Source organism: Fringilla coelebs (assembly GCF_963513975.1).
Source record: "Fringilla coelebs genome assembly, chromosome: 6".
In the NCBI taxonomy this organism is placed as follows: domain Eukaryota; kingdom Metazoa; phylum Chordata; class Aves; order Passeriformes; family Fringillidae; genus Fringilla; species Fringilla coelebs.
This window is the reverse complement of record NC_140034.1, coordinates 47996952-48012067: the sequence shown is the minus strand read 5'-3', so window position 1 is coordinate 48012067 and position 15116 is coordinate 47996952. Positions and strand designations below refer to the sequence as shown.

The 15116-nt window shown below is 44.6% G+C and overlaps 1 protein-coding gene across 3 annotated transcripts in view; it reads left to right on the top strand.

Annotated features, from left to right (window-relative positions):
• OSBPL5 (oxysterol binding protein like 5) overlaps positions 1–13882 on the top strand; it is a 135334-nt gene extending 121452 nt beyond the window's left edge. For all 3 annotated transcript variants that reach the window (XM_084207828.1, XM_084207829.1, XM_084207827.1), the window contains 8 exons: positions 316–413; positions 2417–2506; positions 4617–4753; positions 8760–8945; positions 9485–9623; positions 10784–10901; positions 11489–11591; positions 12555–13882. In XM_084207828.1, coding sequence (XP_084063954.1) covers positions 316–413; positions 2417–2506; positions 4617–4753; positions 8760–8945; positions 9485–9623; positions 10784–10901; positions 11489–11591; positions 12555–12690 — 1007 coding nt within the window. In that variant the 3' untranslated portion in view covers positions 12691–13882. The remainder of the gene's footprint in view (positions 1–315; positions 414–2416; positions 2507–4616; positions 4754–8759; positions 8946–9484; positions 9624–10783; positions 10902–11488; positions 11592–12554) is intronic.
• The last annotated feature ends 1234 nt before the right edge of the window (positions 13883–15116 follow it).

Here is a 15116-nt window from a genome sequence, read left to right as displayed (position 1 = left end):
GCTTCTCTCTTCTTCAGTTACCCTGAGAGAACTGTCTGGGTCTGTTTAAGCACAAGTTTGAGTGAAGTTGCTGGGCACAGGTGCACCTGTGAGTCAGGCTATTTCCTAGCTGATGTTAGAAATGGGGAATATGGACTCAGGGAGAGATTCTTCATGCTTATAGTAAACAGCCATTTCCTAGAAAATCCAGTTCTGTCTTTTCAAAACCTTAAGTCAAGTGATGACTTTCACAGTGTGTCAGCAAGAACCAGGTTTACTTGAGAAAGCAGGTTGCTTCTCCTGTGGCCTCTCTTAAGCCTCTTTTTTTCCTTTCAGGACTTTTATATGGTACCATGACAATGGAGCTTGGAGGGAAAGTTACCATTGACTGTGAGAAAACTAACCACAGGGCAGAACTGGAATTCAAGCTAAAGGTAAGATACATTAAAAATGACCCCATTTTGAGCGGGTCTCAGACTTGCCCCTGTGCCCCAGGCAGGGTTAGATCATTTCTCTACCAGCAATATATGTGAGCACCAGAGTGGGGCCTGCCTGGAGAGAAGGTATCACCCTGCCATCAGTTTTGCCTCATGCAACTCAAACCGACCCCAGGAAGCCTTAGTTTTACATGACTTTTTCTGGCTACTGGCTAAATTTTGTTCTGAAAGTTTGGCAATGATAGTGTGTCTTCTGTTTGAGCAGGGATAATTCGTTTTGCTTGCAAAATCTAGTGAGTGTACAAAGAACTTGGAGGCAAGTTAGGATGTGGATCTTTGGGGTAGCTCTCCAGCAGCCATCTCATCTGTACCTTGCAGGCATTGTGGTGAGCTGCACCTTGTGCTTCTCAGGGCTACAGGACCTTGCCCTGATGGCACGGTGAGAGCCCATTGTCAGGCAGGTAATTCTGAGTGGCTGGCACACTGGCAAGTCCTGCACTGACTTGTTCATGTAACTAGTCCCTCCCCTGAAAAGCCTGGTGATGCAAATTCATGGTATGCAGACAAAATGGTGACATCTTTGAGCATTCCTGTTATTACATGGGTTAAAATTTAGGAGGGAAAGTGATAACATGTAACTTTCTTTGGGCAACTAACTTGATTTTTAAGGAGCATCCTTTTCTCTTCTGCTCCAAACAATTTCTTGCCTGAGCATAAAATGAAAGGAGAACTGAGAGACTGCAGGACTTCAGAGTTGCAGCCTTAGCCAGTATAAATGTGAGAGATCACTGGAGTTAGAGGAATCTTTTGTTAACTCTGAGTTGCTTGAGAGCAATAATATTTTTCTGTCTTTATTTCCCCTACAAATGGAACTCTTGCTCCTGTACTTCCCTGACATTTGCACCTACTAGTCCTTAAAGCCTATTTTTCCCATAGGCCTGGTGTACTGTGTTGTGTCCAGTGGGATATTTCCCTGACTTGGGTGTCATCTCAAACTTACAAACACTTTAGAGCCTAAAGTGCTTCTTTTCTAGCTTGAAAACAGTGTGATTCATCCAAACGTGTTTCTGAAAGGTCCCAATGATGTAATTACATTCTCTGCTTTGAGCATTTCCTAGCTGTCTATTTCAGTAGAACTGTGGGAAGTTCTACTTAAGGGGTAAACCCCTTAACTTTGTTTTTAATTTGGATATGTACCAGAGACTGATGTTTAAGATACACGTGATTATTATATCCATGGGTGGTTTGTGAAATTTGGGGTTATATTGTTATTTAACACACACACACACACACACACACACGCGCAAAAGTTTGTCTGCACAAATGTTTTTTTCAGGAAGTGCCTGCTAAAACATCTGAAGACGTGTGTTCTGTGAACAGAAGAACTGCTCACACTCTCACTGCCATTTCCTGTGTTTGGCAGCCAGGAGATGGTGGAATTTTCCACTGTTCTAGGATTTTTTTTTTTCCTTGACTCTGGAAATACCCTTTTCCTTTGGTTTATGTTTTTTTTTTTTTTTTTTTTTCTGTTGACCAGAGCTTCTTCACACTGGAGACTTGACACACGTGATGCCATCAGCAGAGCCACACTGCTGTTGCTGTCCCATAAGCAGCAAGAGTCCCCACTAGTCCTGCTTCTTTTCTTTGGACAAGGGTGCAAAGGCTGTGATTCTGGACAGTGGGAAAGAGTTGCCCACGTACACTTATCCTGATGTCTGGCTGACAATAAATAAGTGTATTTCCAATAATGCTGAGTGTTAATGCACCTCAAGGATTATCTCCCTACCTGCAACTGCAGTGTTTGTGGTATTACAAACAAAAGGAAGGGGGGACAATGTGAGACAGTCAAAATCCACATTAGAATTCATTTTGCCTTTCCCCAGAAATACTCTAAGTCAGCCAGTTGCACTTTCCTTCCCTCCTGTTGCATCTCTGTGTTTGGCTTCCTTCCAGTCCTCACTGCACTGACCACGTTTGCTGTTTCTCTTCTCCCCTGACAGCCCTTCTTCGGTGGCAGCACGAGCATTAATCAAATCTCGGGGAAGATAAAATGTGGAGAAGAAGTGCTAGCGAGTCTCACTGGACACTGGGTAACATTTGATATTCGAAGTTGCTGGCAGGTTAGGAGCCCGTGGCTGCAGGGTTGAGGGAGGGCTGGCAGCCCTTGGCAGGCTCCCTGCACTGGGATGGGCACTGGGAGGGCCCTGTCCTGCCTCTTCCCGCCAGCCCCAGGGCATGCTGGCGAGCACAGCCTGGGCCACAGCTCTTAGGGTACCTCAGGAGGTCATTGACACTTCAATAGTCCCATCCCTCTGCACTGAAAGGAGCGCTGTGCTCCCAGAGCCTGAGGAAGCTGGCAGCAGTAGGGGGGCTCTCCATCAAAGGCAGTGGGTCTGTATTTAGGGTCTGAGGCTTAGGGCAAGCACTGATGGCAGGAGATAAGGTGTATGAGGTGTGATTGCAAAGACCTTGAGGCTGCCTTTTGTCGGGTGTGTTCAGTACTTCCCCAGTTAGGCTGGGATTCAGGGAAGAACTCAGAGCGCTTTGAATTCGTGATTTTCACAGCAAACCTTTATGGTAGAAGACATTTACTACCCTGTTCATCAGCTGAGGGACAGAGACATGAGGGGGTTATCTCTATGGCCAGCTCAGAACAGCCAGCAGAGCACCTGGCACCGTTGTGCACCCAGTGTACACAAGTGATTCAGCCAGAGCCATCCCTAAGCCAAAATCCAGCAAGAATAAAGTTGCATAGTGAATGATGTAGTCTAATTTTGATTGGAACTCCTGGTACCTGAAACAAAAGCAATGACCCTTGGCTTTGGGCTGGACATCTGGGTATTTCTCTGAGCAACATTTGGGCATCTACATGGTCATTACAGTTGGTCTGTGCTTCCTTGCCAGTCCATAGAAATTGCCATTTCTGAGACAAGATTTGTCTTGTCTGAAGGAGGTATTTAAAGAAAGCCAGGTGAAATGTGACTGGATAAAGCCCTTACAATAGTGAGGCCCTAACCACAGTGTAGCCTTTGGTACTGCACTTGTCCTGTCAGGCAGTCTGTCTTTTTACATAAAAAGGTAATGACCATTTTGGAATTGGGAGATTTTCCCATTCTAAGCATGTACAAGGGATTTGCTCCATTCTGAGCTCCCTGTCCTGCAGGATGAGCCCTGTCCGTGGTGAGTTGTGTTGGGCTGTGGAGTACCTTGTCTATGGTGGGTCCTGCCAACCCCACCTGTGAGAGCCCATCATCCAGGGGCTCTCCTGAGCCACAATGTTGAATGCTGCTCAGCTCTCGGCCTTCTGCTTTTACCCTCCTCCCTTGATCTTTGTCCTGGTCCTTTGTGGGGCACAAACTGCAGTGATATAAAAGAAGTTAAATAAGTGTATAAAAGAAGTTAAATGGCTTTGGAATGGTGGCTCTGTAAGCTGCTGCTTGCAGCAGTGTGCTGTGGACAGAGGAGCTGCCATGCAGTGGGGTAGGGATGATGCTGGTTTTCCTCCTTCCCCACTGGAAGTACTGGCCTGCTCTCCTGGCTTTTCTCTGACACTATCCAGTTTCCTGACAGAAATCCTTGCACCTGAATTGTCCTTTCCTCAGGTCCTGAAGACCCACCTGAATAAAGAAAGGAAGTAAATCCCAATGCTCCTCAGTCCTAGGGTCACAGCAGCAGCTGAGTGCTTGTATATATGCTTGTTAGAGATGCACTTAATGGTGCTTGATAATGCCTGCCTACCTCATCCTTTCCACACTGGGGGTCTCTTGGAGACCTGGGATCACTCCTGGAACTAGCATATGGGAACATGGGAGAGGAAGTACTGAGGGAGACTTTGGAAAAAGGAGCCAGGGATCTTTTTAGTATGTGCTGGGTGGGAGGTAGGAAGAACAGTGATGAAAGAAGAATATCTTAGGGCTTCTGTGGGCACTCAGGTCTGGGGACAAGACTTAATAGAAGGAACCAGGTCCCTTTCTCTCTGATTAATAGTAAATGCAGCCACTGTTTCTGGCAATGCCTTATCTCATTCCTTTCAGAAACTTTCAGGAAGTGTTCAGTGAGATTTTATGGGATAGAGGAGGAAACAAGCCTCCTAACCAACAGGTATCCCTTATCATCATCCAGGAGCAGCTTCAATTTGTCAGGATTAATTTCTGCCTTTGTTTTGTGATTGTCATGGATTCATTTACTTTTCCTTCTCAGGATGGAGAAGTGCATATAAACGAGCTGAAAAATGGGAACACAGAAACGTTCTGGAACCCGACCAGCGAAGTGCGCAGGCAGAGACTGAAGCGCCACATCGTGCTGTTTGAGGAGCAGACGGACTTTGAGTCAGAGAGGTGGGGAGCTCGGGGAACATCTCGCTGCTGCTTCTCTCCTGGGAGCAGGCTTCTCATCAGCAGGGCTCCTCCAATTCCTCAGCCCAGTACTGGAACGGCAGTGACCTGCTTTGTTGGCACATTTACCCAGCAATTTACCTGTTTCTTTCCAGACTATTAACTCTGGAATATTTCCATGAAGTACAGCTCTGAAACCTACCTGGTCTGAGAAAAAGCAGAGGTTACATTTTATCTGCTTTAAATAACAATTCTGCCTGGACTCCAGAGATCTCTGTAACTGCTGGAGCATTTTATAAAAGGGCAGGATGTCATCCTGAGGTTGGATACCTTGTTAAGAAGGGTTATTTCAACCACAAGCTCTTAAAGTACATGTAGGAATTGTGGGAAGTCCTGGCATCCGCAGCGCAGTACTTTGAACCACATAACAGGATTTTATGAATGAATGTAATTAAACAGATGTTTAGCCCTGCCTCATAATCTCAGCTGAGATCTCCAAAGCAGTCTGCACCAGGCTTTGCACAGTGATCTAGGTTACATAAAACAGGCACATAACTTAGTTTTGAGTTTGGCCCTGGCTGGATGCCAGGTACCCAAGAAAGTTGCTCACTCACTCTTCTCTGCAGCTGGACAGAGGAGAGAAAATTTAGTGAAGGGCTCATGAGTTAAGGACTGTGAGAAAATAATTGTCAGACGCCATTGAGGGCAAAACAGGCTCAAGAATAAAATAAATTTATTGCTAAAAATATCAGACCAGGATAATGAGAAGTAAAATAATCCCCTAAAACCACCTTCCACCCACCCCTTCCTCCTTCACAGCTCTACCTCCGCCCCCAGTAGCACAAGGAGACAGGAGGGTGGAGATTTCAGTCAGTTCATCACCCATGGCTTCTCCTGCTGCTCAGGGAGAGGAGTCCTTCACTGCTGCACTGTGGAGTCCCTCCCACAGGATACAGTTCTCCATTAACTTCACCAACATGGCTCCATCTCAGCAGCTCCCTGCAAACTGCTGCAGTGTGAGTCCATCCCATGGGCAACAGTCCTCCCCAAACTGCTGCAGCGTGGGTCACTCTTCCACAGGGTCCTTCATGGACAGGCTGCTCCACAGGCTGCAGAGGAATCTGGGCTCTGGCACCTGGAGCACCTCCTCCCCCTCCTTCTGCACTGACCTTGGTGTCTGCAGGGCTGTTCCTCTCCCATGTTCTCATCTCACCTCCCTCTTCTCTAGTTACAATTAAAACTGTGCCAACCTTTCTTCTGATTTCTTCCTCAGTATGTCATCACAGAGGCATTACCAGCAGCCCAGTGTTGGCCAGCAGCATGTCCATATTTGGAGCCATCAGGACACTGCCAGATGTTCTGGAAGCTTCTGGAGCTTTTCGCAGAAGCCACCCCTCTTGCCAAAAACCAGGCCATACAAACCCAATACACTTAGGAAATGGAAGAAGTAAATAATGCACACTGTAAAGCTGTTGAGCAGAGTTATGTGGAGCTGGCTGGCTTTAAACAAATTAGTTGTGCTTCCTCTTCACTACAGTCAGCCAGCACCAGGCAAAATCCCAAGCCAGCACATGCAGTTGCTGCCTGACTCTGCAAAATGTTGTGCATTTCTCTGTGGACATCTGATTTTGGTGTTGCATCACATCACCCTAAAAAGATTCCCCTTTTTATAGGTAAAGAAATGGATTGCATGAAAATAAAAACACACAAAAATTTAGTTTGGAGAGTGATGCCTCAGGCTTTAGCTTTTATATTTTTCAGATTCCATACTGCTTTAGTGTGTAGTTCTGGGCTTCATATTAGGGGATGGTGAGCTCTCTTCACAGAGCAGGTAGACAAAGCAATTCCTTCTCTATCTGGGGACCAAGGACAAATGATCCAAATTTCAGGCCTCAGAGCATAAACAACAGGGGACTGAAGAGAGAAAAACAAGAAGGATGGGACTTCATAAGCTAAAGTTATAATTGGACAATTAGCAATGAACCAGCAATGATCAATTGAACAATATGCAAATGGACCAGAACTTATAGACGTGTGAGCTCCTGTGACCAGTTGTCCATTTTGTGCCCATTTTGGTTCATCCTGGGTGTAGCCCTGGCTGGGCTCTTGTGCTGCCCAAGGTGTATCCATTGAGGCCTTCTAATAAATCCCTACTTTATTCTTTAACTCCATTTAGTCTCTGTTCTAGGTCAGCCTTCACAAGTCATCAACAGCAGTGGTCATTATGAGCAATAAAGTCTGTATTTGTAACTTACAGAGCAGATGTGTCAACTCTGCAAAGCAGGGCAGACTGCAGTACATTTTTCTCTTAATCTTCAGAAGAAGATTCTTTTAAAGGAGAATCTTGGTCTTGTGGGCAAAGAATCTCCAGGTCTCTGTTTACCCGAGTTTATGGCTAGAGCTGGCTCCCTTTGCTACAGGAGAGATTAATAATGTTACATGCATCCAAGGGAAGGAGGAAAAAGGAAAAGTTACAGAGTTCCCTTACAGACATTCCACCAAACTCCTTGTTATGCTGACAGTTGCCTGAATTAATTGCCATCTAGTCCAGATTATATTCTGCCTAAATTTCTTAGTCTTCCCTGCAGTGCTGAAAATCACCTATTTTCACAATTGTTGAGGAATCTCTGAAGCTCATACTGCCATGCAACTCACCGTGGAGGGTCTCATTGTCTGACACATGCAACCCTTGGTGGAGTAATTTGCCCTTGTCAAACAATTTTGTGCTGTCCCTTTAAGGATGGTAGAATTAGGGGACTCACTCTTTACACTACTGCATTCCTTAGGACAGGCTTTACACCACCACAATATATTCTCATGCTGTTATTTCACTCCTCCCTGCCCCATGCCCATCACTGAGTTTCCTTCCTTTGTTTCTGGGAGAAATTATTTATACACAGAAATAGGGGAGTGACTTCATAAAAATGAAAGGAAGGCATTGCTCTGCATCCAGTTGCTTATCTAAAAGGCTGCATTTTTGGAAGTGCTGTGTTAATGTGTGGTGATAGAAATACGATGAAAGCTTCAGGATCACTTTTAAATTAAGAGCTTCACAGCAAGCTCCAAATTAAATGCAGTAATGAATTCATCTTCTAAATGGCAGACAGGTGTTTTGTGGAGCTGGGAATAATGGAACAGCTTGGATCTCCTGTGCACATTCTAAACACTAAAGCATACAGTAATATTTTGGGAGGGCTAGCTGCTAGTCTCAGAAGTATTTCCAATCTGAAATGAAGATTAAAGTGCTCTGATTATAGGAGCTGTGGAGAGGCTGATCACAGCTTGGCAATAGTAAAAAAAAAGGTATTTATTTTTCTCTGGTAAAAGGCAGATCCTCTCCCTAGGGCAGATGCTCAGTGAGAACAGCTCATATGACAGATCACTTATCCTTTGGCAGCTGCAAACAAGTGTGAGTGAAAACCTGTGTTCATGCTTGCAGCTTGTGAGCAAGAGGACATGCTTGTTGCTCGTAGATTGCATCGGCTTCCTACAGATTTGGTTGTAAATCCTGTACAGGAGGTGCATGTGCAGCTACAAGATGTGCACATAAATTCGTTTTCCAGTACTTCTAAACTTTAAATATAAAGACTTATTTTGAGGAGAGACATTGATGCAAAGGCTTCTAAACAGAAATGCCTGAAAGGCTGAGGAACAGAACAGATTCTCCATCAGTCACCTCTAAAGAGGCCATGGATCCCAGTGAGTTGGACACAACTTCCTTTTGACAGCAGCATAAGAATTCAATAAACAGACAGCACTGAAGACTTCAGTAATTGTTGTAGGTGATGTTATCTAAGAGAAAGTTCCTCCAGCAGGTCACTCATACAGCATTCAGTGTTGCCTTTCTCAGTTTCTTTAACTTACAAGCTAAAAACAGAGGCTGAGCAATCCTGCTACAGTTCCCACTGGTGTATCAATACCCCTGACAAGTTTCTGCTCTAAAGTTACAGCTGGCAAAATACATTGCTGGTTCCAAGGTGGTTTAACTTCCTTCCCTGATTATTCCTAGGCTTTGGCAGCATGTTACCAGTGCAATAAACAAAGGTGATCAGCACAAGGCGACACAGGAAAAGTTTGTGCTGGAAGAGGAGCAGAGGAACGCCGCCCGGGAGCGGAGGGAAAGCGGCACGGAATGGAAACCGCTGCTGTTCCGGCACGACGCTGGGACCAACGAGTGGCGCTACAAATATGAGGAGTGAGTGCTAGGCTTGGGGCTCCCAACACATCTCGCTGCCTGAGTTCCCAGGGATGCAAGCAGGGCTAGAGGCCTGTCATTGGAGCCCTGCCATTCCCCAAAACTATGTCCAGAACTTGCCCTTTCTGAGCTCCATGTCATCATTAGAATACATGTTCATGATACTAATTGGGAATAGCTGGAAATGAGGGTGTGACAATGGAAAATCCACTGTGTCATTGATGCAAATTCCTTTTGCTGCAATCAAATGCAGAGTTATTTAGGAGAGCTTTTCTGCACTGTTCAGAGCAGAGTTAACAACTGTGCTTTCCTGCCCTGGGCAACAAGGGCAAAGCCTCTGGAGACTGAACCCCCTCACTTATTGCAAGGAGCTGTGAATGTGCAGGGAACTTTCTATTACTCCTGTCACTGCTACACTGCATCTGGAAAGTCTGGCTACTGTCAGGATGATTGCCTGGCCTGATGCATGTGGAATTAGTGTATTGGGCTAATGTGGGATTCTTGCTTTTCTGATGATTTTTTTTATTTGGTCTCAAAAGCCTAAGACCTTGGGATCCTTTGAACGACATTGCCCAATTTGAGAAGGATGGAATACTTCAGACAATGGAAAGACACTTATCCACAAGGATGTCAAACCACAAAGCAACATGCATAAATAATCAAATTACACGGCACAAGGTAAAAAGCCCGTTCTGGGGATTATCATATTCTTTATGATTGTTTAGATACACAGCTCTTTTTCTACAGCATTTGCATGTAAGCACAGCATAAGCTGAAAGTTTTGTACTGGGTAAATATAGCTTGTGACTATAGACCTGTAGTATTATACCATTATTAGCTCCAAAGAATTGTAATTACTGATTGACTCATTCTATCAATTTTGGCATTTTTCGTCCACCCAATGCTAGTGACAGTGACTCTTACACTGAATTTTGCATATGACTGAGCTGAACTTCACTGTTCAGTGTTTTCAAAGCAGAAAACTTCCTGTAGGTTTTGGAGTACATAACTGAGATCCCCGACTTCAGTTTCAGTCTTTGCCATGAGCCTTTATCACTCACTCTCTCAGACAAGACAAGAAATGTTTTTCCATCCTTTTCTTCAAAGAGAGATAATGCTCCCCTATTTTGGTGCTTCCGTCTTCGGAGTGATACCTGTCATTCATAACACACTTTGCAAATGTAGAGCTGGTAAACTAGCTAAGTATAACCCATATTACACTGAAAAACTTGTATCTTATTATGTACATAGGCTTTTCTTTTGTAATGTCCCACACCTGAATATCTCTGATTCAGTTGGGGAAGTTGGGGTTCATAACTGCTTTTCAGACCCTGTAGCAAGAAGTTTGAATTAATGTGTTTGGTTTACACATCTGAGAGAGAGGGAGAAACTTTCCACAGTGCATCAAGAAACTAGGCATAAAAATTCCATGATGTTTAGATTCTTCGTGCACCTTCTGAAAAATCATTGCTGGGGAATTTGATTCTAATTTTTTCTTTTCCAGCTTTCTCTTACGTACCTGGCTGAGTTAGGTACACAACTTAGCAAAGGAACAATAAGGTTCATCCATAGTATGTGTCAGTTAAAGCTACAAGAAGAATAATTTGGATAGGTGTCTTAAGAATATAATCTCTTGGGGGAAATGCTTCTGTATGAGGCACGTGTATAACATCCTTAAGTAGCTGCCAGAGTCCAACTACCAGGAGTTACTGAGAAAGCAATCAAACTTCACAATCTCACAGTTATTTCCCAGCACCCCAAATTGTTTTGTTTAAAGCAATCACACACCCCTTCAATGTGATAGAGACTGAGTCACACCTAATCCCTCTTTTACCCAGAGGTCTGCCAAAGACTGCAGGCGCCGCAAAACCAGCGATCAGCCATCCAACCACAGCCAGAACACAGAGAGCAGCTGTTCAACACCAGAGTCAGTGCAGGAGCTCTCAGATGATGATGGCAAGTATCTGGGTGTCACTGGGTCAGGCTTTAATGTTCTTGCCTTGGTACTTTATTGTTGAGTCAGCCCTGGGACATTTCCCAGCCCAGTTAATACTGTGGGCCAACAGCCCACAGGCAGCAGAGGGAATGTTCTGCTTTTCTGTTCTCTGTATGTGCTGTTTCTACCTTACAACGAGGACTTCCCAACTCCTGGCAAAACTGGAAAAATACAGTGACATTCCAATCAACACACGGGAAACAGGCTGTGTTTCTCTCTCTTTTCTCTGCCTTTGTTAGAGGTGACCTTGAATGTTAGAGAGAGTGAGCAGGTGTGAGCACTCCTTTCTCCTCCCCTCAGCTGAGGAGCATTGTTTCCTTAGAGCTGACTGAGAAGCACCCTGACCCAGAGTCACAGAACCTGTTACAATGCTTGGATCTTCTGGGTGGAAGATTCTGTTCCCTATCTCTTTCTCCCCATGTTTCCTCCTGAAGGTGTCCCCCCTAGCAGGGACAATTAGTTCACAGCCACCCATTTGCTGTATTGTGTTTCACTACCACCAGAATGGTGATGCAAAACATAATTGTCCTTCAATACTTTGCCACAGGGTTTGAAAGCCTGTGTGCTCAGTGTGGGAAAGAAATGAATCACCTGAAGGAAATTCACTCAGCTGTCTTATCCCTACAGAAAGCCCAACAGGACATACACAGGTAACCATTTTCTGTCATGAATTAATGATTTAAGGGGCTAAAGATAACTTGGGGCATTTAACTCCCTACTGTGTACTTTGGAGTGTCTGTGAGCTGCAGGAGTGCAGATCAAGTTATTGCAGATAAAGTAACCACTTATGACACCAGAAAGACAAACCCACACTCTGCTTGAAACAGTTTATTTCCTCTTAACACTCTCTTTCTGGACAAAAAGCATCACCTCAGGATGTTACTCAACTCGAGGTACTCTGACTGAGAAGGATTGGGCCAGGCCCTGGCTAAAAATAAATCTCTGCCAGGCAAGAATGTGTGAGGTTTGCCTTCCAGTCCAGCATGTTAGGAATTCAGTTTGCTATAGAGATGCAAAGGTGTGGTCTGAAAAACTGGGCTCCATGGTAAAAGCACTAACTCCAGATTTTTGTACAAATGGCTGGTTTCCATCTGAGGGAAACAGTAACCACATCTGCTGTGGACAGAGGGCTTTGCTCTGCAGACTCTGTGGGGAGGTATTAACTACTAGTTCAGCTCCAGGGAGCCCTGCTGCTTCCCCTCTGTGTGAGGAGTATTATCCAACTCTCCCAAGGCTTCAGTGAGGTGGGATCACACATGAAGCCTACCCTGTCTAGATGCCAGAATCATTGGTGATACAGTTTTAGCTTCACTGCAGCTCCTGGGAGTGTCCAGGGAAAGTTTGGGAAGGTGAGGGCACAGATTAAACTCACAGGGCTATGAATGAGTGCTGGATGAGGAGATTTCTTGGGGTTTGTGCCCTTCCCATGCCAACCAGCTGCAGCCCGAAGTACTAATCTCCTTGTTAAAAAGAGGGAGGCAAAGTCTGGGGGGCACACTACTCTACCCCTGAAGGTGTCACCAAAGGGTTCCCCCCTGTTGTGGAAGCTCTCCACACGTGTGAAGGCACACCTCTCTCCAACACACAAATAATCACATTGCTTTCTTTTGCAGAAACCTCAGCGCTCTGAACAAAAAGTCCTTCCACAGGAAGGCCTCTTCTGAAAGCTTCCTCCTGGACTCTCGCTGTTGGTTTCTCCTCTGCATCTTTCTTACGTGTCAACTCTTCTTTAATTATGTCTTCAAATAAAATCACTACGTTTGGCAGCAATAATGATCACTGGCTGCAGGAGGGGGCCACTCGCGCAAGGAGCCCAGCGAGGCACCAAAGCACTTTAGAACCAACATAGCAGAGGTGGAAGGAAGTGGAAAAACGAGGTTAAAAAGGGACCTAGGAACCTGCAAAACTTTGTTCCTGCAGATTATGTCATTTTTTGCCTTTTACATGTACATCTTCAAGGACCTCTTAACCTGTATGGGCCTTAATGCTGAAGCCAAATGTAGCTTTAATTGTGCAATTTGTTTTCTATGTTTTGTCATTTTCTGATGCAATTAATAATTACCCAGCAGTATTGGTAACCCCAAAATGGTAATCACCTCAACATTTTGGAAAAGTCATGGTGGCCTGGGTCATAGCTCCAGGAGTGAGGAGGAGCAGTTGGGGAGCTGTAAAGAACTGATGTCCACGGTGCCTGTCCGGCTGCCTTTAATTACAGGAGGGAGAACACATAGTCCAAGAAATCCAGCCCTGGGATATTGAGTCATGATCTGTTTAGTCAGCCCATGCAGAATGGGACCTCAGGATGTGTTTTATTTTCCATTCCACAGAAACTGTAAATATACACAATTTCCTAGAGCCATTCTGCTTTAGGAAATGGGAATTATTCAGTGAAAGCTCCTTGTCTGGTTACGGAGCTGACTGGTGTCCTGGGTCTGGCCCATCGAGGGTGATGTCAGACACGCACGCCTGTTTGTAAAACCTGGTCACTTACTCTTATTGTTATTATTTGCTATATGGCTGTTTTATAATATCACACACTAGCATTGTAGAGAGAATTCCACTGCCCCAGCATAGGTGAGAAGGATGGGAGCGATGTAGGTGTACGTGTGTTCGGTCTTAGGCACATTTATTGTCAAAGGTCAGGAAAGAGGGAGGGTTTTTCCACTGCATTGTTCAACCCTGTTAATAGTCTTCCTATTTTACACCATTTTTTAAAGATTTGCAATATTTTCTGTAGACTGCAGACAATACTAAGCCTTTCTTTTCTGGCCTGAAGTAGTTCCAAGTGGTAAGTACTGCTATATATACAGCCTTAAAATACTTAGTGGTGGTGCCAGTCTGGGCTATCTTTCAATGTAAATGTTTCCAAATTTTTAAGTACATTCCTCATCATATTCCCCAGTTAGGGGAAACCTGTTTGTGCTTGATATGTTGAAATAAAACTACACACAACTTTCAATGGCAGTCTATCTGACAAATTATTTTTGGGTTTGTGTTTGTTAGTATTTTAAAAGTAAATTACTTTCTAGAAGAAAATCTATGGGAAATTGCCTCTAAGAATGTCTGACCTGGACCGTAAGTTAGAACAGCAATAGCAGTTTGATACCACTCTGACTGAAATAGTCAGAAATTGTCTTCTTATTGTAGCAACTTCCACAAAAAGAGAAGTGGTTCCCTTGATTTTCACTTTTGTACATGCAAATGTACAAACTTATCTTGGACTTAGGAAACCTTTATATCAAGGACTTGAGGATAGTGAATAGATTGTTCCACAGAGAGAACTGCAGCTCTCTGATATGAACAGGCAGGGTCAGAGCCTGCAGCTGGAAGCTGGCATTCAGGAAACTGGTCACAAATGCTAAAGGGTGAGAGTGGCTTTGTTATTAGCAAAAGTCTCCAGAAAACCAAAGCATTCTTCATCCTTGAGGAAACATCCTTGGAGAATATCAACATTATTGACACAGATTGGGTGCCTTTTTGAAGGACGTCATCCTAGTCACTCTTTCTGAGAAAGTCTGACCCATGCCACATGCGGTGTAAAACTCAGTAAGAGGGCATTGCCCCTGCTTTCCAGGCTGTGCAAAGTTCCCTATGCAGCTTCAAAGTGTTTGCTCCTGTTTGGATGTATCCAAGTGTTTGGATGTATCCAAGTGTTTGGATGTAAAGCTGTGCACACACATCCACTAATCTCCTTGGAATGCATCAGCAAGTCAGCACATCTCTGGGCTATCAGCACAGCCTTCCTCATCACTCTCAACCTGTTTCTGGAGCATGTGTTTTGAGTTATGGATAGGAGCCTCTCCACCTCGGTAGGGCTGTTTCCATCCCTTGGGTGCCACTGTATCCCAGCTTTGGGAAATGGTTACCAAACAACAGAAAAAAACCCAAACAACCCAAGCCCCCTGAACCAAAGAGAAGCAGTGCTGAGCAGGAAGCCTTCAGTGGGTGTAAATGTGACTGCAGGAAATTGTTTGAATTATTTCCATTTTACCAAACTATGCACCCACAGGGATTGCACTAGGACTTGTAACTGCAGTTGAGTAAAATGACACTGTTACTACAAGAGCAGCAGTTCACTGAAAGAAACTATCAACGAGTTAATTTAGCATCAGCAGAGGAAGAGTTTCCAACATTTACAGCTGCTGCCATAGAGGATTAGAGAATAACCCAAAAAG